Genomic DNA, 24,083 nt, shown 5'->3' on the forward strand with positions numbered 1-24,083 from the left:
TCTTTACAATGAAGCAGCAACATTTCAATTTTTTTCCTTCGCTCATTTCTTTCTCTTCATCTCAGATAATTGCACGTATCTATGTTGAAATTAATTAAACTTTTTTTGGTATTGATTGATGGTATTTATATGCTCAGCTTTGGCAAATTTAAATTTGACTCTGGCTACATATTATTAAAAATAAAGAACCTCTGGTGAATTATTTTCCTGAAATTGTACCTTGGTAAAGTTGGATGTCTGTATACCTAGCAAAGATAATACTTCTGTGTTTATTCAAGCACAAGTAGTTTGTCTTAAGGGTCTTTTAAATAATTAGCCTCTAAAAATATGTTACTTGAAAAGCAGTGTGATGGAGTACGAAGAATAGTCATAACCCTCTATTCCTCCAGCCTTGCCGATTATTAGATCTGACATGGAGTCAAATGAACTATTCTGAGTCTGTTTTGTCATCTGTAAAATAAGGATGATAACTTAACCTTATAGGTGGTTGTGATGATTAAATGATACCTGCTGACACATAAGTAGCTATTTGAGAAAAGTTAAATATTGTTTGTATATCTTTCTTAGCCTCAGAAAATTTTATGAATTAAAAATTAGCAAGCGTTGTACCACTTGGTTATAAGAAGCTTAGAATTTAAAAAAAGCAGTTAACTGTAATATAGCCCATGTGACCAAACAGAACTAACAGTTTAATCATTAACTAAGAAAAAAAATAAAAATAAAAATTGCTGTGATTGGGGAAAGGCTATCCCATATCTTATCCTTTAATCTCTGATTTTTTATTAGTAAAAAATTGTCTTAGAATTTTGTTTAAATAAGCCAATATATTTGTATCATAGACATTTTGTGTGTGTGTGTATATATATATATATATTTTTTTTTCCTGGCAGATGGCAGTCAAGCATCTTAAGAAAGGGACACCTTTTTCTAATCTGAAAAAAAGGATTGAGGGGCTAGTGGTAACCCTGATTAGCAGTATGGAAAATTTCCATGTTGCTCGTGTCACATCTGAGATGGGTAACAAGGAAGGGAGGAGGTGTATATTAAAGAGTTGTAACTGGCCACAGTTTAAAGGATAGCTAATAGCAAATATTCATCTTTAGTGAAAGTTATTCAGGACTTAAGAGGTGGCAGTATGCTGTAATGGTTAAGCACATAGGCTCTGCAGTCAGATGGCTTCTTATCTAACTGGTCACCTTACACTAGCTGTCCAACCTCTTTGTGCATCAGTTTTCTCATATGGAAAATGGAAATAATAGTACTTATAAGGTTGCTGTGAGGATGAGATAACATGAAAGTACTTAGAACAGCCTGGGACATAGTATGTCCTTAATTCATTATAAACATGTATATCTACATTGGCAAGGCTATACATTTTTACAGATAACAATCTGTGTGCTAAGCACTCTTTTACCTGTGTGTATATGTATATAAACTCTTGGCACAGGAAGCTCTTGGGTCTTTTTAATTTTATAAACGGCTTATCTGGCTGTATGGCTCAGATTCCACCTGAGATCTGCTAGTTCGGATGAGTAGGGGGAGTGTATTTTGAAAAGCTCCCTAGCTGCCATGCTGATGGTATTTCTTTTCAACTCGCCTCTGCCTACCCAATCATACTAGTGTATCTGCCCTTTATTCCTAGCCAGTTGCTGTCAATTCCTATTCATGGCGATCCTCAAATGTCAGAGTACAACTGTGCTTCACAGGCTTTTCAATGACTGATTTTTTGGAAGTAGATCACCAGGCATATCTTCTGAGGACCCTTTGGGTAGACTCAAACCACCAACTTTTCTGTTAGCAGCTGAGCACGTAAATGGTTTACACCACCCAGGGACTCCAGCCATACCCTAAATCCCACCAAACCCATTGCTGCCTACTTGATTCCAACTCACAGTGACCCTGTAGGGCAGAGTAGAACTGTCCCATAGGGTTTCCAAGGCTGTAACCTTTACAGGAGCAGACTGTTACATCTTTCTGCTGTGGAATGGCTCTGGGGTTCGAACTGCTGACCTTTTGGTTCGCAGCCAAGAGCTTAACCACTGTGCCACCAGGACTCCTTAGCCACAGGGTACTTACCTATTAAATCCTCATTACCCAACTCACATGTCTTCTAGCTCTGTCATTCAAAAGAGCTATTAATACCCTGCCGTAGACTGATCATCCTAATGGTGACTTGGCTGTCAGTCTGAACATGGGATGTATCTTAGATGAATGGATGAGCTGTAGCCATTGTGTGTCGTCCACTTCATTTGAACCTGTGAGCTGAGCTGATTCTTCTTTTTATCTTTCCACCTAGCCCGTGTAGTTTTTCCTCCAGAATTTAATTTTTCTCATATGTGACAAGCCACATATCTGTTACTTACTACAATTTAGCTTTAATAATCTACTGGCAATAATTAACATTATGTTTATGGGAACTAGTCTGTTACCCATTTGAAGTAGCAGTCATATATCTTTCATAAGATTTACCGAATTCAGTGAGAAAAAATTTAAAGATACAGTTGAGATCCAGATGAGTTTTTTCAACTGCAGTTAGTTTTATATTAACAGTGAACATAATGATAAATTTCACAGCTGTGAACTTTTACAATTAGCTTGACTTGTGATAACATTTATGTACCTCTTTCTTCAGTAAATGGGAGTAACAATCGTACATAAACTGGCAATGCTAGATTAACAGCCCCAAAAGATTTTATGTTCAGTTGTACCTTTATGACTAAAATCTGTGAAATTATTTGAGCCTAGAAAATTGCTAAAGTGTACTTCTGTGTTTCCCAAAGCTTGTCTTTATATTCTCTCTTCCAGCCTAAGAACCCTCACAAGGCAATTACAGACATGATTGCTTTATGTAAATATATTAACTACCAAATAAAATTATGTTAAGAATTAGATCACATGTACATGTACGACTGTTTTTGTTTTTGGTTTTTCATAATCATTTCCATTTGTAACTATAGAAAAACAGGTTGAAAACAATTACAATTGCATGAACTTACTCATTGTCATAGATGATTATTCCTCAAATATTAAAATAATCAGAATGAATCAAACATTTGTTTTTAAATTCCTAGTTTTCTTTCAAGCAGCTCACATATAACTCCTTTGCTAAGCATTTTGATAGTTCCCTTCTTCCCCATTTGTGTTAATGTGGCACTTTATACAGACCTTTTTTTGGTAGAACTCACCAGATGGTATCAGTTAAAGGCCTGAGAGTTTTGTGTTGGGCATCTCTGTGTCTACAATGTTTAATACAGAGTCTGGCAAAAAATATTTGTTGTATTGAAAATTTGAGAAATGGCATTTGAAATGTATAACGTGTCTTTTGTCATTTGACTAGTCAGATGTAAAAATTTTAAATGATGCGGAATACACTAATTTTCTCACTTTTATTTGCAATCTCAATAGGACGATACAGGCTCCAGCCCAAGTTCCAGTGGTTGTTTCTCCAGGTAACCAGCAGTTGCATACAGTAACACTCCAGACAGTGCCACTTACAACAGTTATAGCCAGCACAGATCCATCATCGGGTGCCAGGTCGCAGAAATTTATTTTACAAGCCATTCCGTCCTCGCAGCCTATGACAGTACTGAAAGAAAATGTCATGCTGCAGTCGCAGAAGCCTGGTTCTCCTCCTTCTATTGTCTTTAGCCCTGCCCATGTACAGCAGGTTCTAACTAGCAATGTTCAGTCCATTTGCAATGGAACCGGCAGTATGGCTTCATCTCCATCCTTCAGTGCCACTACACCTGTGGTGACCTTTTCTCCTCGAAGTTCACAACTGGTTGCTCACCCACCTGGCACTGTCATCACTTCAGTTATCAAAGCTCAAGAAACAAAAACTCTCATACAGGAGGTAGAGAAAAAGGAGGTCGAGGATAATTTGAATGAAGGCACTGAGAAAACTGAGCAACAGCCACAGCCTTTTGTGATGGTGGTGTCCAGTTCCAATGGACTGACCTCTCAGGTAGCTATGAAGCAAAATGAACTGCTGGAACCCAACTCTTTTTAATTACTGTACCAAAGGAGTTATGGATGATTGCTTTTTAATTGAACATTTTCAGTTGTTTGCAAACTGTCTGATTCTATGACAAATTCAACAGAGGTTCCTAATTTTTGTAGTTAATTGTTAAAATAATTTAGAGTTAATTTTGACTTTGTTAGATGAGGGAGGGAAAACCCAAGTGCTTTTGTTTGTTCTTCAAATGTTTCAGAATTCAATTGTGAAGGAACATTTTATACTATGAAAACATTCTGTTGAGATTTTTTTTTTAAGTTGCTACATCACAAGCATTTTTAAACTTTCTTTTCTAGTTTTACATTTTAATAGCCTTTCTGATTTTTTTGTAAATAAGTACTTAAATGTAATGTAAGAGGAAATTTATATAGGAACTATTTTCATTCCACATATATGTTAAGTCTTGACTCCTTCAAATGCAGAAAAACTATTTTATGCCTTGTTAAAATTATGGTTTCACTTAGACTGACTTTAGTTGGCTGCAGTATGAACTATGGATATGTAAAATAGAACATTAAAATGTGCCTATAATGTGGCTGCACATAGACTGCTTTGGAATTACCTCCAGAAGCAGGATAGTATAAAAGCATCATCCTAAGAGTTGCACTAACTAGCTGTGTAACCTTGGGCAAGCCACTTAATCTTTTCACGCCCTCAGTTCTGCTCATAAAAACGTTATCAGGTTATATCCTAATGTAAATATAGCTGAAATACGGGAGAAAAATAAGTGGGTCTACAAAATTCATTCTTCCGTTATCGGTAAGGTCTACCATAAGCTTAAATTCTTCCTAAATCTTTCGTTCATTAACTCTTTAGGCCATTGTGGGCCACTGCTGAATGCTTAATGATGTACTGCTGTTGTAAAAGAGTCAAAGACCTTCTTAAGGGCCCAGAAAGCAATTTGAGTCTTGGGTTAATCTGGCCAAGTAGTCAATTGCTATAAAAGCATAATTGCTTTATGTTTTGGATCACTTTTTTATTGGGGGTTGGGGGGGGAAATTGCATACAAAGATACATATCTCCAAGTTTCTGAAATGAAAAAGTTTTTAGATTACTTTTCCAACTGTAAATAATGTACATTTTCTTTCTCAAGAAAAATTGTTTTCTTCAAATTTTCTAGTATAGCAAAGAAAAATTTTTGTAGATGAAAAAATCATATGTTTAGAGGTCTAATGTATGTTTTCATATTACAGAGTGAATTTGTATTTAAACAAAATTTTAAATTTTGGAATCCTCTAAACTTTTTTGTATCTTTAATTGGTTTATTAAATAAATCATGTAAAAATTCTCAAATGTTTGTTTTCAAGCAAATGTTTCCTAAAGAACAAGTGTGCAGAGAGTATTCCTAGTACTGACCCTCCTACTAAATGTTTATGTAACAAACTCCACTAGTTGTGTTAGAATCGCAGAACTTCATCCTGTCACTTTTCCTTTCTACCTGCCAAACCACAATTCCCAGACATCTCCACACAGTGATTACCAAGCTTCCAAAATTGGAAACAATAAAATGTTCTCAGCAACAACATTAAACACACTTTTAAAAACAAGTTTTCTAATTAGACACTAAAACCCCAAAACTAGATCAGTTAATTGTTAAATTTAGAAAACACAGAAACAAGAAAATAAAAACCACCATAATCTCATACACGGTAGTAACTTCCACTTATTCATTTTCCCATGTCTATCAATATTGTCCAAAATAAGATGTTCCAGGCAGCATAATATTCTATTAGGACACTTAATTCAGCTAACAAAAACCCTTGTGGTTGGATAAGTTAGTTTTGTGGGTTTTCTCTATGTAAGAAATAACAGTGAATTTACAGCATGTACTGTTTTCTTAAACTAAAGATCTTACAATGTCTAATGATAGTATCATTATAGGATATACCAGCTAGGCTGTTTTTGTATATAATGATGAGAAACACCATTTTGGTTTTATTTATTTATTTTTACCCCTTTTTACTTTAAAAGATGTCAAATGCTTTCTGAGCACAAGAATTTTTAGAGATGCCTTCATTTAAGGTTACTGGAACAGTGTACAATTAACCATTAACACTGAAATTGCAAAGATAGAAGAAACCTAAAAGTCATATACTAGAAACTTGGAAATCTCAAAAGCTTAATATAATCATGTTTTTTTGGCTTGAATTAAGTACCAGCTACTAAGGGACCTATTTTTTGCTGTTAGTGCCATTTATCTATATATTCCTTTTTATATCTATTGTCACATCCTAACTTAAGTCCTTATTAAGCTCTGCCTGCCACAGTTCATTCATTTAACTGGTATCTGAGTGCGCTCTGTGCCAGACACTGTTCTTGGTGCTAGGGGATACATCAGTGAACCAAATAAAAATTCCTACCCTCAGAAAGCTTACATTTTTTAATAGACAAAAGACTTCAGGCTTGTGAGCTCTTACTCAAAAATGTGCACGCCTACATGAAACACGTATTTCTTTCCCAGCTACTCTCCCAGCTCCGTATCTAGGATCTGGATGATGTGCAGTCCTCTTGTTCACATCAGCTGGGGCTCCCCAGTCTCTTGACCTCCACAGCCATGTCTGATATGAGCACTGAGAAGAATACTCTTTCCAAGGCTTCATAATATACTTCTTGATGGTTTGAGTTTGATGCTGTTTCAGGGTCATCATTTTCCCAGCCTGGAATAGTTGTATCCTCAATGCCTCCATCCTGCCTCTTCTACCTGGCCAGTGATACATATTAGGGTCTATTCTGTAGCATTTCACTTCCAATTTACCAAATTATCTTACCAGTTTGGGTTCTTAGTCAGAAGCAACAAATAGATTCTGGTTTTCAGCATAAAGAGATTTTATTAAAAGAATATTGGGCAGCTCACAGAATGGCCAAAAGGACTGGAGAATCAGGGTCAGAGTGAGCCACACAGCTAAGAACAGTTCCCAAAACCATACTGCACATGTGGTCCAGTGAGGAAACTGCAGCCATTGTTGCCAAGCACTGAATTTTGTACCATTGTCTCTATTGCATCAGAAATTTGATCTTGCTACTAGTGCTACGTACCCCATCTAGAGAGAATTCAGTCTTTCCTTGATTCTATGTGTCACGAACTACCAATTACAAAGTACATAATTGGCAGAACCTACGTCAGGTGCCCATGTCAAATAAAACTCCAAGAGAAGTTGAGAAAACAAGTACAGCTTGTCAGCTGGTTTGGCATTTTCAACTTCTTGGAAACCCTGGTGGTGTAGTGGTTAAGAGCTACAGCTGCTAAGCATAAAGGTCGGCAGTAGGAAAACTCTATAGGGCAGTTCTACTCTGTCCTATAGAGTTGCCATGCAATGGGTTTGTTTTTCTTTTTTCTAATAGAAGTTGGCTCAGTGGGAACCAAGACTGAAGGAATTCCCCAAATACAGGGAGGGGGCTTAGATTCTGAGTAGCCCAAAGGAATGATCAATGTGCTCTACAGTGACAAATTCAACTTCTGTGGGGCCTGAACTTACCCACTTTGGTGGTAGTGGTGGTGACTTATTTAGGAAAAACACAAAATGAGAATACCAAATTAGAGAACTTTGAAGGGGGCCTATGCAAATAAGCAGCCCTGAAGCTACGCTTCCCAAGTCACTGTGCTCACTCTACTTTCCAGACCTCTGCCTTTGCTGTCACTCTGCTTGACAGTTTATCTCATTCTACTTAGCTAACTTCTATCCATCCTTCAGGCCTCAGCTTAGATGTTACTTACGGGTGCATCCTCTGAGCTCTTAAATCCTTCCAACTGTTCTCACAGAACCCTTTTTTTTCTCCCATTTTGGCACATGTGACATTGTAAGTGCCTGTTGATATGTGTGATTCCAACACTAGATAATAAAATGCCAATGTTGTAGGTATTTTTGTATCCCCAGCCATGACCATAGTACCCGTGCTTAGTAGGTAACTGTTCAAACCTTTTGCCCATCTTTTGAATGTTTTGTTTGGTTTCTTAGTGCTCTTATAACAGAAATACCACAAGGGTGGCTTTAAGGAACAAAAATTTCTTCTCTCACAGTTTAAGGGCCTAGAAGTCTGAATTCAGGGCACCAGCTCTAGGGGAAGCCTTTCTCTGTCCACTCTAAGTGTAAATCCTCATCTCAGCTTCTCTAGCATTCTTCTTGCCATCCCTTGGAGATAGATTTCCATGTGGCATCTATTTTTCCCTCATTCTTACTTCCTTGCCTGCGTGTCTAAACTGCTCCTTTTACATCTCAAAAGCGACTGGCGTAAGACACACCCTACACTGATATGGCCTCATTAACATACAAAAAGACCCTATTCGCAAATGGAATTACATCCACAGGTATAGGGGTTAGGATTTACAACACGTATTTTGGGGAAACACAATTCAATACATAACGCTGTTTTGAGTGCTCTTTATATATTTTCGACACAAGCCCTTTATCAGAGATATAATTTACAAATATTTTTGAAGTGCAGGAACTTTAATTTTGTAAAATATGGAAGAACTAAATAGGGTCCTGCGTAGTAGAAGGATGAAAAATTACAATTTATCAATTTCTTATTTTATGGATTATGTTTTGGTATACCTAAGAAATCTTTGCCCAACCCAAGGTCACAAAAATTTTCTTCTAGAAGTTCTTTAATTTTATACTTAGGTCTATGATTCATTTTGAATTAATTTTTGTAGATGGTGAAAGGTTTGTATTGGTCTACTCTTTTGCATATGAATATCCAATTGTTGTAGAACTATTTGTTGAAAAACTATCCTTTCTCCACTAAATTCTCTTTACATCTTTCTCAAAAATCAGTTGTACATATACAAATGGATATATTTCTGGACTCTCTATTTTCTATTGATTTGTGTTTGTGCCAATACAAGGTTGATAAGTCTTGAAAACAAGTAGTGTTAATTCCGCAAATGAGTCCCTTGGTGTTGCAAACGGTTAAACACTCAGCTGCTAACTAAAAGGTTGGAAGTTCAAGCCCACCCAGAGGTACCTTGGAAGAAAGGCCTAGTGGTCTACGGAAAAATCAGCCACTGAAAACTCTATGTAGATACATACATGGGGTCTCCACGAATTGGAGCTGACAGCAATGGGTAAGTCTTTGACATATTTGTTTGAATTTTAGAATTAGTTTGTCAATTTCTAAAAGAAAAAGTCTCGATTTTGATTGGGATTGTGGTGAATTTATAGGCAATTTGGAAAGAACTGACATCTTAATATTGCATCCTCTGACCATGAGCAGAGTGCAGCTCTCAATTAAGTATTCTTTAATTTCAGCAATGTTTTATAGTTTAAAATGTACAGGTCTACACATCTTTTGTCAGATTTACATTTAAGTATTTAATATTTTTTCATACTATTGTAAATAGCATAGTTTTTAAAATGTCAAATTCTTGTTTGCTGATTTTATTTTAAATATTTTTTCCCTATCATTGAAGTTTAATTTTTGTAAAGTATACAGATCTTAAGGGTATAGCTTGGTAAGTTTTTACATATGAATACAATGGTGTAATTATCACCTGCATTAGGATACATATTTCTAGCATCCCAAAAAGTCTCCTCATGCCCCCTGCCAGTCTTGAGATCCCCCACTGACGTCTCTCAATATAGATTTTTATCTTCATATAAAGAAATTGGTCATGATATACTGTCTATAGTTTCTTTCACTCAACATTATATGCAATTCATCCATATTGTTAGTGGTAGTTCATTCTTATTAATTGCTATGTAGCATTCTATTTTGTGATTATAGCCCAATTTATTCATTCTCTTATGAATATTTACTTCCAGCTTCTGCTACTGTGAAAAATGCTGCAATGATCATTCTTTGGCATGCTTTTTGGTGAACATAGTACTCTTTTATCTGAAAACATACCCCACAGAAGAATTACTGTGTGTATCTTAATAGGGTATATGTATGACTAGCTTTAGTGGATAGTGCAGAATGGTTTTCTAACATGGTTATACCAATTCACATGCTCACCAACAATATATAAAAGTTATTGTTTGTCTATATCCTTGTCAACACTTGGTATTGGAAGTCTTTTAATTTTAGCTATTCTGGTGGTAATGTTTAGTATCCTGTGATTTTAATTTCCCTGATACAGCTATTGATGTGGAACTTCATTTCATACCCATATTGGCCATTTAGGTAACATCTGAAAACAATGTAATTCACATTAACACATTAATAAAAAATATTAACATTCCAATAAAGATAGAAAAAGCATTGGATATTGCATGCTTTCTCCCTGATGTTACAACCAGAGGTGCCTCGCAAGAAAGGCCTGGCAAGCTACCAAAAATTTAGCCATTGAAAACCCTATGGAGCACAATTCTACTCTGATACAGACATGGGGTCCATTATCACCAATTCTATTCAACACTGTAGTGGACATCCTACCCAGTGACAGAAGGCATGAAACAGAAATAAAAGGTATAAAGACTGCACAGGACGAAGTTAAACTATCTTTATTCACAGATGACAAGATTATGATCATAGAAATTTCAAAAAGAATCTACAAAGTATCAGAAATAAGGAAAATCAGCAAGATGACTAAATATATGGCTAGTTAAAAAAAAAATTAAGGAGTCCTGGTGGTGCAAGGGTCAGCGCTCAGCTGCTAACCAAAAGGTTGGTGGTTTGAACTCACCCAGCAGTTCCTTCGGAGACAGACCTGACAATCTGCTTCAGTAAAGACTACAGCCTAGAAAACCCCATGGGGCACTTCTACTCTGTTACAAGGGGTTGCTATGAGTTTAAATCAACTTGAGGGCACCTAACAACAACACAACATGCAAAAATCAACAGGGTTGCTAAATACCAGCAACGAATAAGTAGAAAGTAATTTTAAAATGTTCTTTAAAATAGCACTAAAAACCCCAAGAATAAATCTAATGAAACGTATTAATTAATGAGATAGTCACATTGCAATCTATAAAACATTGCTGAGAGAAATTAAAGACCACTTAAATAAGTGAGGGAGTATACGGTATTCATGGATTGGAGAATTCAGTGTTGATGTCAGCCTTCCCCAAACAGATCTATAGATTCAATGCAAGCTCGATTAAAATCCCCACACACAAAAAAATTTTTTAAGCTACATTAACTTAAGACAGTGGAGTATTGGTGCAAGGTTAGACAACTAGATCAATGAAATGGAGAACCTGAAAATAAACCCACATATATATGGGCATCTCCAACAAAGGTGCCATAGGAATTTCGTGGGGAAATGACAGTCTTTCCAATAAACAGGGCTGGGTCAACTGAGATAGACCATATTTGAGATAGATCATAAACCTGAATGTAAAAGTTAAAATAAAGTTCTAGAAACTTTATTCAAGAAAACAGAATAGCTTCATGATTTTGGAGTAGGCAAAGCCCTCTTAGCTGCCTTTTCATTCTCTTAATACTGTGTTTTGGTAGTATGTCCAAGTGTCCGCTGGGAACCTTAGAAGTACCTTAAACTCAATATATCCCAAATAAAACTCATTGACTTTTCCTCACAAGTGTTTCTCCTTTTCAGTTTTCTAATTCAGCTAATCGTTATCATCTTTCACCAATTACCCAAACCAAAAACTTGCTTCCCTCCCAATTTATTAGGCAAGCCCAATTAGTTTCAATTACCCCACACATTTCTGGAATTCACACCCTCCTGACCATTCCTACAATCACTGAAGTATTTCAGTCTCTTCTTTGGCCTGTATTACAGCTGTCTCCCAACAAGTGTTCTTTTTCCCTTTAGTCATTCTTCCAGTATACAGACTAATGTACTTTAAAAAGGCAAATCTGTTATTACTTCTTGATTAAAAATCCTATAACGGGTTAACACTAAAAAAAGTCACGTTCAGGTTAAACATATCAGACCTGGCCCTTTATGACTTGGCACTTACCTACCTCTCCAGTTACACTGTCTGGTTTTTCCATAATTTTTGACCCTACCAATTTCAGAGCTCATATTATCGTTTTCAAACACAAGTCCTATTTCTTCTGTCTTAACCGCCCTTCCCACTTCGTTCATCGACTCTCAGTCATCCTTCAAGGCTGAGCTCAGGCATCACATCTTTGAGGAAGCTATTCGTATACCTCATATTCGGCTAAGTGCCCCTCCAGGCTATGATACGACTATGCTCCTTTCATATTCGCACTGAGAACAGAATTGGTTTAAGCCTCTTGAAAGCATTACCATCTTTGAATCCCAGAGCTTAGTTTAGATTTTGTATGTTGTAGACACTCAGCAAGTTCAGTTACTTGTTTAACTCTTACTAAGCCATTCCACTTCCCTCTCCTGTCCCGTGGAACTTGCTGGAAGCTTCTCATCAGTTTTGCAGGAATTAAAGAGCAGTGGAGAAGGCCTGCCGGACCTACTAGGCTGGAAAGCAAACCAGCACACTGCCTCAGGCTACGTTCCCCTCCTCAGAGACTTAGGATGGGAAAATTTCTCAGTTTGAGGAACCGAGCAGAAGAATGCCTGGGCTGCTGGCGTTTTGAGAGTGGAACTGTATACCCGCACCGGGACAACTTAAGGCAGGAACCAAAAACCTCCTCCTTTTCTAGCTTCTGTTAGTGCAGAGCAACTTCCGGCGAGTTCCACCCGGTTACAGTTTCCGGAGCAACGTTCCTAGAATGGACGCGCCATCCGGAAACTCAGCTCCGGAAAAGAATAGGCGGAAACGAGATAACGTCATGGGTTACGAGCGGCTCGACTGCGTGCGGTAGCCATGATAAAGGAGATCAATGTAGCTTGTATTAGTCATAGACTTAGAAACGCCTCCAAACGCTACAGCTACAGTTTTTTGAGGGATAGCAAGCAGTACGTTACAAGGCTACTTTTTAGTCACCACCCCTGAAGGTTCTATTAGAAAGTGCGGGCAGTCTTCGTGGTGTAACAAAGTGCGAACGTGCATACCCGAGGCTTCTCCGTAACCATGGCTACGAGGGGCGGGGAGGGGAGGGAACTGGGCGTGCTTAGGTCACGAGACCCGGGGGGCGGGCCGGGAGGAATCGGTCCTCCAAGATCCCAGCCGCCCCGAGCCCGCTTTTTGCCTCCCTCCCCGCTAGCCGCACGCTGCGTGGCTGCTCGTTGGCTACTAAGGACGGAAGCTCGTTTGGTGTTTCTCCAGAAGTTTCCTCGCAGGGCGGCGGTGGAGCTGGTATCCTTGGTTTTCAGAGTAATAGTAACTCCTAGGGATGGCGGCGGCTGCTGCAGGACCTGCAACACCTCAGAGGTATGTGTATTTTTTTTTACTTTTTTTTGAGCGTCCTTTTCTTGGTTGTCTGTCCTGCTGAAGTCGTTGTTTTCCTGGCAGGTTTTTCCGGAGCCTCTCAGATGCTCTGATCGACAAGGACCCACAGGCGGCGTTAGAGGTGAGAGCCGTTCTCTGCCTTTTCGACTTTGCTTTGGAGAACCGGGCGCGTTGGTTTCTGGCCGACTCCGCCCCTTCCTAGCACTGTCTTCCTTGGGCGGGGGTTGCTGTTTTTACTGTGTCTCAGCTCCAATATTGAGAGCCTCAGTCTCTCCTTTCTCTGTCCCCACAGTGGCTCCGGTGTCCCAGGCCCTCTCCTCGGCCGTCCCATTCCTAGATTGCCTGCATCTCCGCAGCTTCCTAGAAAGTATATTTTCTCTCCTGTTTTATCCTGGTGGTCTAAAAAAATTTTTGTCATGTGTGGTTGGAAGAGTGAGATGTGGGCTTGGTGAAATAACTTGTTACGGTTTTTGATTTGACACTCTTTTTTTTGTATTATTACGTACCAGGCATCGTTAAGGGCCTTTATGAACTCACAAAAATTTTGTCTTTGTCCCTAGAATTTTCGAGATGTCCTGTGTCTTAGTTTTTTGGTGCTGCTGTAACGGAAATATCACGCGTAGGTGGATTTAAAGAACAGACGTTTATTATTTTTTTTTTTTTACAGTTCAGAAGGCTAGAAGCCCAAATTCAGGACACTGGCTACAGGGGAAACCTCTCTCTTAGTTCTGGGGGAGATCCTTGTTTCAGCTTCTGTACACATTGCTATCCCGTGGATTCCGAGTCATAGCGACCCAGTATGACAGAGTAGAACTGTCCCATAGGGTTTCCAAGGCTGTGATCTTTACAGAGGTAGACTGCCACATCTCTCCCTCAGAGTGACTGGAGGGTTCCAACTGCTGACCTTTCGGCTAGCAGCTGAGGCTTATCCACTGCACTATTAGGACTCTTCAGCTTCTGTAGCCCCAGTTGTAAGTTAGAAGTCGTTAGGTTTAGGACAAACTTTACACTGATACGGTCTTGTTAACATAAAACGGTGTTTACAAAGAGGGTTACATCCACAGGGATAGGGGTTAGGACCCCAGCACATATTTTGGGGGACACAATTCAATCCATAACACCTTGTCATTCTTTTTTCTATACATCTCATTTTTTTTTTTGGCGGTGGGGGGTGGGGGGCGCTGCTGTGTGCTAAGCATAGACTTGCTTACAAAGCTGTCTCTGTGCAATGGAAGACGATGTGCAGCTGTAAAGAAGCAAGAATTAAATAATGATAAAAGAGAACACAAGCTAAGGCTACCCGATGCAATGTATGACAAAATTTAGCTGGGAGTTTCTTGTCATCCACAAATAAAAGGAAACTTTATTACATTGCTGTAGTCTAACTTAAGCAATGTTAGCAATTTGAGGCAAGAGAGCCTCTTTCCTAGCTATGACTTCTGAAAAGAATTTACCATGTAGGTGGTCACTAGGTCCTCTCTGAGGAGGTGACATTTGAGCAGAGACTTGAAGGAATGAGGTAGTGAACTTGAAAGCTCTGGTGAAAGAGCATTCGAGGCAGGAAGAACAGTCAATGCAAAGATCCTGAGGTAGGAATAAAGTCGGCCTGTACCAAACCAAACCCACTGTTGTTGAGTGCATTCTGGCTTATAGCAATCATGTAGGACAGAATAGAACAGACTGCCACCTCTTTTTCTCATGGAGTGGCTGGTGGGTTCGAACCACCAACCTTTTGGTTAGCAGCCAAGTGCTTTGACCAGTGCACCACCAGGTCTCCTTTGGCCTGTACAAGGAACAGCAAAAAGGCCCATTGACAAGAGTGGAACGAAAGAAGAGATGAGGTTGCAGAGGAAACCAGGGGATAGGTATCTTAGGGCTTTTTAGGTCAAGGATTGCTTGAATTTCTACATAACGACCTTGAAACTAGGTGATTGATTAGTCTGTTGTGTTATAATGTTTCACAGGGAGGCTTCAGGAATCCGTATTGGAATAATGTTACAGGTGGTACTGAGAGTTTATCACCACAGTTCTTGTATTAGTTGGACAGCTATTAGTTTTTGGAATCTGTATTTGTTATGGTCCTCTTAGGTGCATGGCTTCCTATGGAAATCAGGTTACTTAGAAATTGCTTTTAATGAATTTCACTATCATTTTCCATCTTGCTTGAAGCAGTTACACTCTGTAACACATGGGGTCACCATGAGTCAGAATCGTCGCGATAGCAATGGGTTCTTTTTTTTGTTTGTTTGTTTTCATCTTGTTTTACTTCTTTTAAAATTTGTTGTTGAGAATATACTCAACAAAACATACACCGATTCAACCATTTCTACATATGTGGTTCAGTGACGTTGATTACATTCTTCAAGTTGTGCAACCATTCTCACCCCCATTTTCTGAGTTGTTCCTCCCTTATTGACATAAACTCACAGCCCCTCTTAGGGGGCTCTTTCAAGTTGCTGTTGTCAGCTTGATTGCATATACCTAGTTCCTAGAAGAGCATAATGCTCAAGGCAGACATTTTTTAATAGTTAAACTCTTCTTTGGTTTGAAGAAAACTTCAGGGGATATTTTTGGTTTGAGGTTTAAAGATTATCTCAGGGTGGTAGTTGCAGGGGTTCGTGGAAACTTTATGGCTCCAGAAAGTCCAGAGTCCATGAAAATTTGAAATCCTGTTCTGCCTTTTCCCCCTTTTGATGAGGATTTGTCTGTGCAATCTTTGCTCAGAACATTCAGTTAATGGTAGCTGGGCACCATCCAGTTCAAGGAGGCAGTTGTTTATAGAGGCATTTAGCCACACGTGCCATATCGTCCTCATATTCCTGACTCCTCCTTATTGCTCCAGGTGACATCTTGCTTTACTTTTTAAAAATTTTAGTTTTGACGTACAGTGAGGTACATGAATCTTGTATAGCTTGGTAAATTTTTACCAGTGTTTACACTTGTCTAACCAACACCCAGATCAAGATATAGAAACCTCTATCCTGGGGCTACGTCATACCCCTTCCCAGCCAGCAACTCCCAATATCCACCAGGTGACCGCTATTCTGATCTCCACCATCAATTAGTTTTGCTTGTTCTTACACTTTATATGAACAGAATCATATGGTGGGTACTCTGAGTGTAGGTACTGTTTTACTTTCAGCATTATGTAAGATGCATCCTAATTGTTGTATTTAACAATAATTCTCCTTTGTAATGTAGTATGTCATTGTATGATTATAGCACAGTTTATATATTTTGTGTATTTCCACTTATTAGCTATTACGCTGTGAACATTTTTATGTGTGTATTTTGATAAACACATGCTTTCCTTCTGGGTATATACCTAGAAGTGGAATTGCGTAGGGTAGGCAGATGGTTAGGTTTAGTACTTTAATTATCTTAATTAATTTATTTAATTACCTTAATTGTGGCTCCTGGACCAGCAATATTAACATCACTTGGGAACTCATTAGAAATGCAGATTCTTGAGCCCTATCCAAGACTTAGTGAAAGTCTTTAAAACTCATGAGGTTTAATACTTCCTACTCTTCCATTCTTACAGAAGAAAACTGAGACATAAAGAAATCCAAGTGATTGTCATAGAGATAATGTACAGCCAGTTAGAAGCAGAGTAAACAGCCCTGGTCGTGCAACATTTAAGGTTAATTGTTTGGCTGCCAACCGAAAGGTTGGCAGTTTGAACTCACGTAGTGGCTCCATGGGAGAAAACTGGCAATTTGTTCTTGTAAAGATTGTTGTTGTGCTGTGCCGTTGAATTGATTCTGACTTATGGTCAACGTGTAGGACAGTAGAACTGCCCTGTAGGGTTTCCTGGGGTGTAATCTGCACGTGAGCAGATCACTAGGTCTTTTCTCCCATAGAGTGGTTGTTGAGTTTGAACCGCCAGCCTCTTGGTTAGCAGTTGGGTGTTTAACATTGCGCCACCAGGGCTCCTTACCCGTAAAAGTTACAGCCTAGAAAACCTTATGGAACAGTTCTGCTCTGTCACATGGGAGTGCTGTGAGTCGAAATTTACTCGATTACACCTAAGAGCAGCAGAGGCAGAGTAAGGCCTCAAGACACAGGTTTCCTGACTCTTAGTCTGGAGCTGTAGAACAGCGTTTCTAAGTGTGGTCTCCAGTCCAGCTGCAGCAGTGTCACCTGACAACTTGTTAGAAATGCAGTTTCTTAGGCGCCACCACAGACCTGAATCCAAAACCGGACTGGGAGGATGATCATGGTAGGAACCAGCAGGGTTAAGAGGGAGTGATTTTTTTTTCAATCTTGAGATGATCTCACAAAGATGAACAGGTAAATGTTAATTGTTAAGTGATTAGTAATAATAAATAGGGCCGGAACCTTAATGATGAGTGAGTCAATTTCTCTCTAGGTTTTTCCCAAGAGCTACTTTAACAGTCAGTATATTGGAATTCAGGGCACTTGTATTGTGTCACTTAAAATGTGTCTATTTTTACGTAGGCTCATCCAGTTAGGAATAGAAGGGAGACGTTTGTATCACATAAGTTGGTATTTTTCATTCATTTAAATGGCGTGCATTGTGTCACTTAAAATGTGTCTATTTTTACATAGGCTTATCCAGTTAGGAATAGAAGGGAGACGTTTGTATCACATAAGTTGGTATTTTTCATTCATTTAAATGGCGTGCGTTAGTAGCAAATGCCATGCTGGGAGCCGGGGATCTAAAGAGAAGTAAATTATTGTGTATTGAAGTAGTTTGTGGCCTAGTGGAGACTCAGACAAGTCAACAGATACTTAAAATATACGATGACTAATGGGATCGCATATAAAATATACTGAGAACATAGCAGAGTTGAGGCAGAATGGGGAAGTGAAAAAACCTTAAGAGGAGGTCACAGTGTAGGGTGACAAGTGTGTGAAGGACAGGGAGAGGAAGCATACACATGTAGATTATGAGAATCTTTTGAGGCCCAGTATGCATAGTGACTAAGGAGCCCTGGTGGCACAGTGGCTAAGTGCTTGGCTGCTGACTGAAAGGTTGGCGGTTCGAACTCACAAGCTGCTCTGTGGGAGAAAGATGTGACAGTCTGCTTCTGTAAAGGTTACAGTCTTGGAAACCCTGTGGGTTAGTCCTGCTCTGTTCTGTAGGGTCGGTGTGAGTTGAAATTGACTTGATGGCAACAGGTATGCATAGTGATTAAGAGTACAGACTCAAGTCAGACACACTGGGTTTGAATACATCCATTCCTCACTTAACAACATGTTTAGGAAAGTCCAGGTTGTTATGTGGAAATCAGCATTATGTGAAAATGGAGGATGACCACATCAGAACACAAAATGGAGGTTGACTGCATCGTTACATAACTGCCACATAACGTCGTTAGATAACCGCCAAACCATTGAGACTCATGGCCTATCCAAGTTGTAACGTAAGCTTAATAATCTCAACCAGCGTTACCCTCGCTTCGTATCTCAGCATTTGTTACTGCTAGAGGTACATCGTTAATGCACAAAATAGTTGGGTAGTAGATCTTTTACTGTTGTCGTAAATGTGAAATGTCAGATAATGATATAGTTGATAAGGGAGGAGTACTGGTTTCACTCTAGATGTGTGATTTTAGGGAAGTTCCTGTTACCTCTGGATCAGATTTCCTATTGTAAAATCAGACTAAATAGGGCCAACTTCAAAGAGTTATTGTGAAGATAAACGAGGTACTCTGCTTATCACTGTGCCTGACACATAGCAAGCGCACAATAACTGTTCTTGTTTTGGGACAGTATGAGTTGTTTGGTAGTGTTAGAACATAAAATGTAAGGAGGAAAGTGATAGGAGGCAAAGGCTGAACAAGAATCTGGGCCATCAGAGACATTAAATTGCAGGCAGGATTTTCAGTTTTATCTGTGGGCATTGAGAGGGAAGAGCTTGAAGGCTGGAAATTAAATAATCTGAAACATGTTTGAAAACTCACTTTAAAAACAGAGTAGATAATGGTTTAAAGGAGGCTCAAGGGGGAGCAGGAAGATAGTGGTGCAGGTGAAGTAAAAGATGAGTATCTGAACCTAGGGCAGTGGTTGAGGGTATGGAGAGGAATTATTTGTTGTAAAATGCACTGGACTTGGTGACAATTGGAATATAAAAGGTAACTCCCATGTTTCTGGCAGGCATAGTGTGGTGGAAGTTGGTACTATTCACTAAGATAGGACTTAGGATCATAACGCTTAGAAGGTGGTGTTCAGGGTGGGAAAAGGTTTAGGAGATGGTTTTAAATTTTGAATGTTGTATATGAGTTGCCTCTGTCATGTCAGGTGAAGTTTAATAGAAAACAACTAGCCTTATGGGGCTGTTCCTCTGGTGCACTATCTAGACTCAAGATAGGCTGAGAGTTAGCAACATGTATGTTGAAGCCCTGGATACTAAAGAGGCCTTTCAAAGGATGATGCCACAGAGGAAGAAATCTTAAGTACTGTGCCCCAGGAAAACACAAGTATTTAAGAGGCTGGCAGAATAGTAGGCTGAAAGGCCTGGTCCATATTGTTGGGCCACAGAAAGATCAAGTAAGATAGGAACCAGTTGGATTTGGTAAGAAGGGGTTATTAGTGACTTTGGGAGGGTTAAGACTGGAGAGACAGCTGTTTTTATAGTCTGTGGGAAAGGAGAAAAGGGCAAAATAGAGAATATGGAAAAGTTCGAGAAAAGTCTGTAAGGAGAGAAATCAGTACCTCTTAATTGAGTGCTTACTGTGTGTTAGGTGTAGATGTAAACAAGCCCACCAAATCAAGGAATCATCTTTGATTTCCCTTATTTCCTATTGGCAAGTCCTGTTCTAATATATTTCAACTCTTTGTACTTCTCTTCATCTTTCTCACCTCCACTCAACTCCTAGCCTAGACTTAATGTAATTTCTGCTCTTTTTATAGTATATGTTTCATATAGCAGCTAGAATGACATCTTAAAAAGTATAAATTGGACCGTGTCTCTCCCTTACTGAAAATGGACCTTCCAACTGCTTCCTTCAAGCTTTAGGTTCAAAGTAGTAACAGCCTGTAAGGTACAAGATGAGGTCCTTGGTTAGGCATCTTGGAGCATTCATTGCTGTCAAGCATCTAACCACACTGGCTTTCTTACTGTTACTTGAATGTGTCAAACCCAATCCAAGTTCAGGGCATTTGGACTGGCTGTTCTTTTGCCTAAGTGTGCTGTCTCTTGACCTGTCTCTTGTTTTGCCTGAAGATGGTCATCCTTTAGATTTCAGCTGAAATGTCACCTTCTCAGAGAAGTGATTGATCTTCTCTGACCACTCTGTTGGAATTGGGGCTCAGTGTAAGCTTCCAGAGAGGTTTTATGATGAAGCTGAGACTAAAGAGGTTAACTTGTTCATGGTTATACAGCTGAGAAGTGGCAGGTCTCTAGGTTCAAGGGACCAAGGTCTTTCTCTTGGATAGGGGTGAGGGGAGAGGATTGAGGATGTATCATATCACTAAAGGTTTAGTTAGTTGTTGAGTGCTTAACCGTTTGTGCCACCCAGTAGCCACCTAGCAAATCTCCAACCAGTGATAACCAAGATTATTAACCTTTGCTCCTGACTTTGAAGTAAGTGACCAGGGACACCTTTAACAGCATAGCTGAGATTGGTTAGCATTAATGTGCAGTGGTACCAGTTCTGCATGGTTATGTGGTTTTCTTCAGGAGCGCTTCATAGTTCAGGAAGGGAGAAGAATGCTTGACAATATTGATTATCCCTGACTGGAGATTTGTTAGGTGGCTGTTGGGTGGCACAGGTGGTTAAGCACTCAACTACTAACTGAGAAAGATTGGCGATTCAGACCCACCGAGAGGCACCTCGGTGGAAAGACCTGGTGATCTGCTGCCACAGGGTCACAGCCTTGAGAACTCTCTTCTGTAGTGTGGGGTCACCATGCATTGGGATCAAATCTGGCAACTGGTTTGGTGTTTGGTTTGTGGAGGAAAATGGGAGGTGGAATCAGATTGAGGGATACCTAGAGCTAAAGACCCTCAGGCAGTTGGTCAGTCTGAGCAGTCTGCTTTGACTTTAAACCATGTTACCTTGTTGAGTAGCAGTATTTCAAAAGAGCCTAAAACTTTGAAGATTTGGAAGTTTATTTTGTAAAATCCAAATTTTAAATAATCCTTATACCCTAAAAGGAGTTTTTTCCCCATTGTTTTGGGTTAAGTAAGTATATTTTAGGACATATTTATAGTACATTTGGTGTCCTAAAAAAACAAAGCCAGTTGCTGTTGAGTTGATGCTGACTCTTGGAAATCTCACGTGTTTCAGAGTTGAAATGTGTTCCATAGGATGTTCAGTGGCTGATATTTTGAAAGATTGCCAGGCCTTTCTTCAGAGATGTCTCTGGTTAGTTTCAAACTGCCAACCTTTTGGTTAGTAGCCAAACACTTAACCGTTTGTCCCTCCCAGGGACTGCTTAACATTCGGTATAGATTTGCAGTGAAAAAATAGCCTTTTATCACTATGATTCAAATGTGGCCCTGAAGCGTTTTGATATACTTCCCTTGAGTTCCTTTGGCAGCTATTGTCACAGAAACAGTAGAACTCTGAAAACATGTGGCAAGTTAGATGTAGTTAAGATGACCACAGGTCGTGTCTTTTTTTTCCCCCTCTTAATTTGATTTATGTTGCTGCTGTTGAGACACAGCAAAACGTACACCAATTCAGTAGTTTATACATGTTCAATTTAATGACATTGATTACATTCTTTGAGTTGTGCAACCATTCTCTCTTTTTTTTCTGAGTCGTTCCTTCCTCATTAACATAAACTCACTGTCCCTTGAGGTTTGTATGTAATCTTTCCGGTTGCTGTTGTCAGTTTGATCCTATATAGATGGTACTTAAAAGAGGCTTGTACGCCAGTGTTCATTGCAGCACTCTTCACAATAGAGCAAGGTGGAAACAACTTAAATGCCCTTCAGCAGATGACTTGATAAACAAAATGGTAAATACATAAAAAAAAAAAAAAACATACAATGAAATACTATACTACCCAGCCAGTAGGAGGAATGAAGTCTGACCTTTTTTTATGAGTTAAGCTACAGTATTGTTTGGTTTTAAGATAACTTTAGAGGATATTTTTGGTTTAGGGCTTAAAGATTACCTCAGAGCATAGTTTCAGGGGTTCATCTATCCTCCCTGGCTCCAGAAAGTCCAGAGTACATGAGTATTTTAAATTCTGTTCTGCATTCCCCCCCTTTACAGAATTCTTCTGTAGAATCTTTTATCAAAATGTTCAATGGTAGCCAGGCACCATACAGTTTTTCTTGTCTCATGGCAAAGGAGGCAGTTGTTCATGGAGACAGTTAGCCACACATTCCATATCTTCCTTCTATTCCTGATTCTCCTTCTGTTGCTCCAGGTCAGTAGAGGCCAATTGTTGTGCAAGCCACTTGCAAGCCTTTAGACCCAAGGCATTACACAACAAACCAGGAGGTAGAACAGAAATACTAAACACGTTATTAGGCCAATTAACTGGAGTGTTCCGTGAAACCATGACCCAAAACCTCCAAACCAAGGAAATAAACCCCATGAGGTGTTTGGTTGTACGTTAGCAGCCTTAGCAGTTGCTCCTTTTTTTTTTGGTCATTGTAAATTTATGTCACACAACTTCTGCCAATTCAGCTTTTTATAGGTGTACAACTTATTGTCAACAGTTAAAATAATCAGCTGTGCCACCCTACCCTTAATCAATGTGATTTTTCCATCACTGTTAACACCCATCTTCCCCCTCCCTCCCACCCTGGTAACCACTAATAAACTTTGGTCTCTATACGTTGGCCTTTTCTTGTCTTTTTATATGTGAGGTCATACAATATTTGTCCTTTTGTGGTTGGTTTATTTCCCTCGGCATAATGCCTTCCCGCTCCATCCATACCGTAGCATATATCAAGACTTCATTTCTCCTAGTGGCCTAGTATTCCATTGTGTGTATATACTACATTTTGTTTATCCATCCATTTCCTCCTTTTCCCTATTGTGAATAGTGCTGCAGTGAACATTTGTGTACAAATCTCTGAGTCTCTGCTTCCAAGTCTTTTGCTGGGTCATATGGTAGTTCCAGGAATGCAGGAATGGTTCAACAGGTTTTTTTTCTAGGCGTCTCAAATTCTACATGATCTTTGAGTCCTCTCCAAATTAGGTGGAGAAAATCTGTGATGGTCAAAGTATATGAACTAAATTCTTGAAAACAAATCAGGTAATAATAATAAACTATTGAGTTTCTCCTATAGGCCAGGAACTGCTAAGTGCTTTACGTAGAGATTATTTTAGATTATGGGGTACTTTTCGGAAACCCTCATTGCAGAGTGGTTAAAAGGTACAGCTGTTAATCAAAAGGTGCACAGTTCGAATCCACGAGGCGCTCTTTGGAAACCCTATGGGGCAGTTCTCCTCTGTCCTATAGGGTCACTGTAAGTTGGAATCAACCGCACAGGGTTTTTTGGTTTTTGGGGTGTTTTTCAGGGGGTGAGGTCGGGAGGGGGAGAGTGGGAGATCGTGATTTCTCTTATAAGAGCTCCCAAGCTTGTTTCCTTTCTATCTTTCCTCCAAATAACTTATAATTAGGTTATGTAATGAAAAACCATGTTTAATTAGAATTTGATGGCTTTTAAAAAACATAACTGACACCACATTTGTGTTTGTAGGAGCTGACTGAGGCTTTGGAACAGAAACCAGATGATGCGCAGTATTATTGTCAGAGAGCTTACTGTCACATCCTTCTTGGAAATTACTGTGGTAACTTTTACAAAGTTTATCGTCTCTCTTTTTAAAAAGTTAATTGTAAATCCTGCCCAAGACAAAAACAAAATGAATAGAGATTATCTTAGAGGATTTTTTTTTTTTATTAACTTTTATTGA

At 39.2% G+C, this 24,083-nt stretch overlaps 2 protein-coding genes across 3 annotated transcripts in view; both read left to right on the forward strand.

Annotated features, from left to right (window-relative positions):
* ELF1 (E74 like ETS transcription factor 1) overlaps positions 1 to 5,011 on the forward strand; it is a 63,267-nt gene extending 58,256 nt beyond the window's left edge. For both annotated transcript variants that reach the window (XM_049853146.1, XM_049853147.1), the window contains one exon: positions 3,406 to 5,011. In XM_049853146.1, the coding sequence (XP_049709103.1) occupies positions 3,406 to 4,009 (604 nt within the window). In that variant the 3' untranslated portion in view covers positions 4,010 to 5,011. The remainder of the gene's footprint in view (positions 1 to 3,405) is intronic.
* Positions 5,012 to 13,024: 8,013 nt separating this feature from the next.
* Positions 13,025 to 24,083, forward strand: part of SUGT1 (SGT1 homolog, MIS12 kinetochore complex assembly cochaperone) — a 55,308-nt gene continuing 44,249 nt past the window's right edge. Inside the window, exons 1-3 of the mRNA XM_049853151.1 lie at positions 13,025 to 13,215; positions 13,297 to 13,354; positions 23,870 to 23,960. Coding sequence (XP_049709108.1) covers positions 13,178 to 13,215; positions 13,297 to 13,354; positions 23,870 to 23,960 — 187 coding nt within the window. The 5' untranslated portion in view covers positions 13,025 to 13,177. The remainder of the gene's footprint in view (positions 13,216 to 13,296; positions 13,355 to 23,869; positions 23,961 to 24,083) is intronic.

This window comes from Elephas maximus, chromosome 14, assembly GCF_024166365.1.
Source record: "Elephas maximus indicus isolate mEleMax1 chromosome 14, mEleMax1 primary haplotype, whole genome shotgun sequence".
NCBI classification, from domain to species: Eukaryota; Metazoa; Chordata; class Mammalia; order Proboscidea; family Elephantidae; genus Elephas; species Elephas maximus.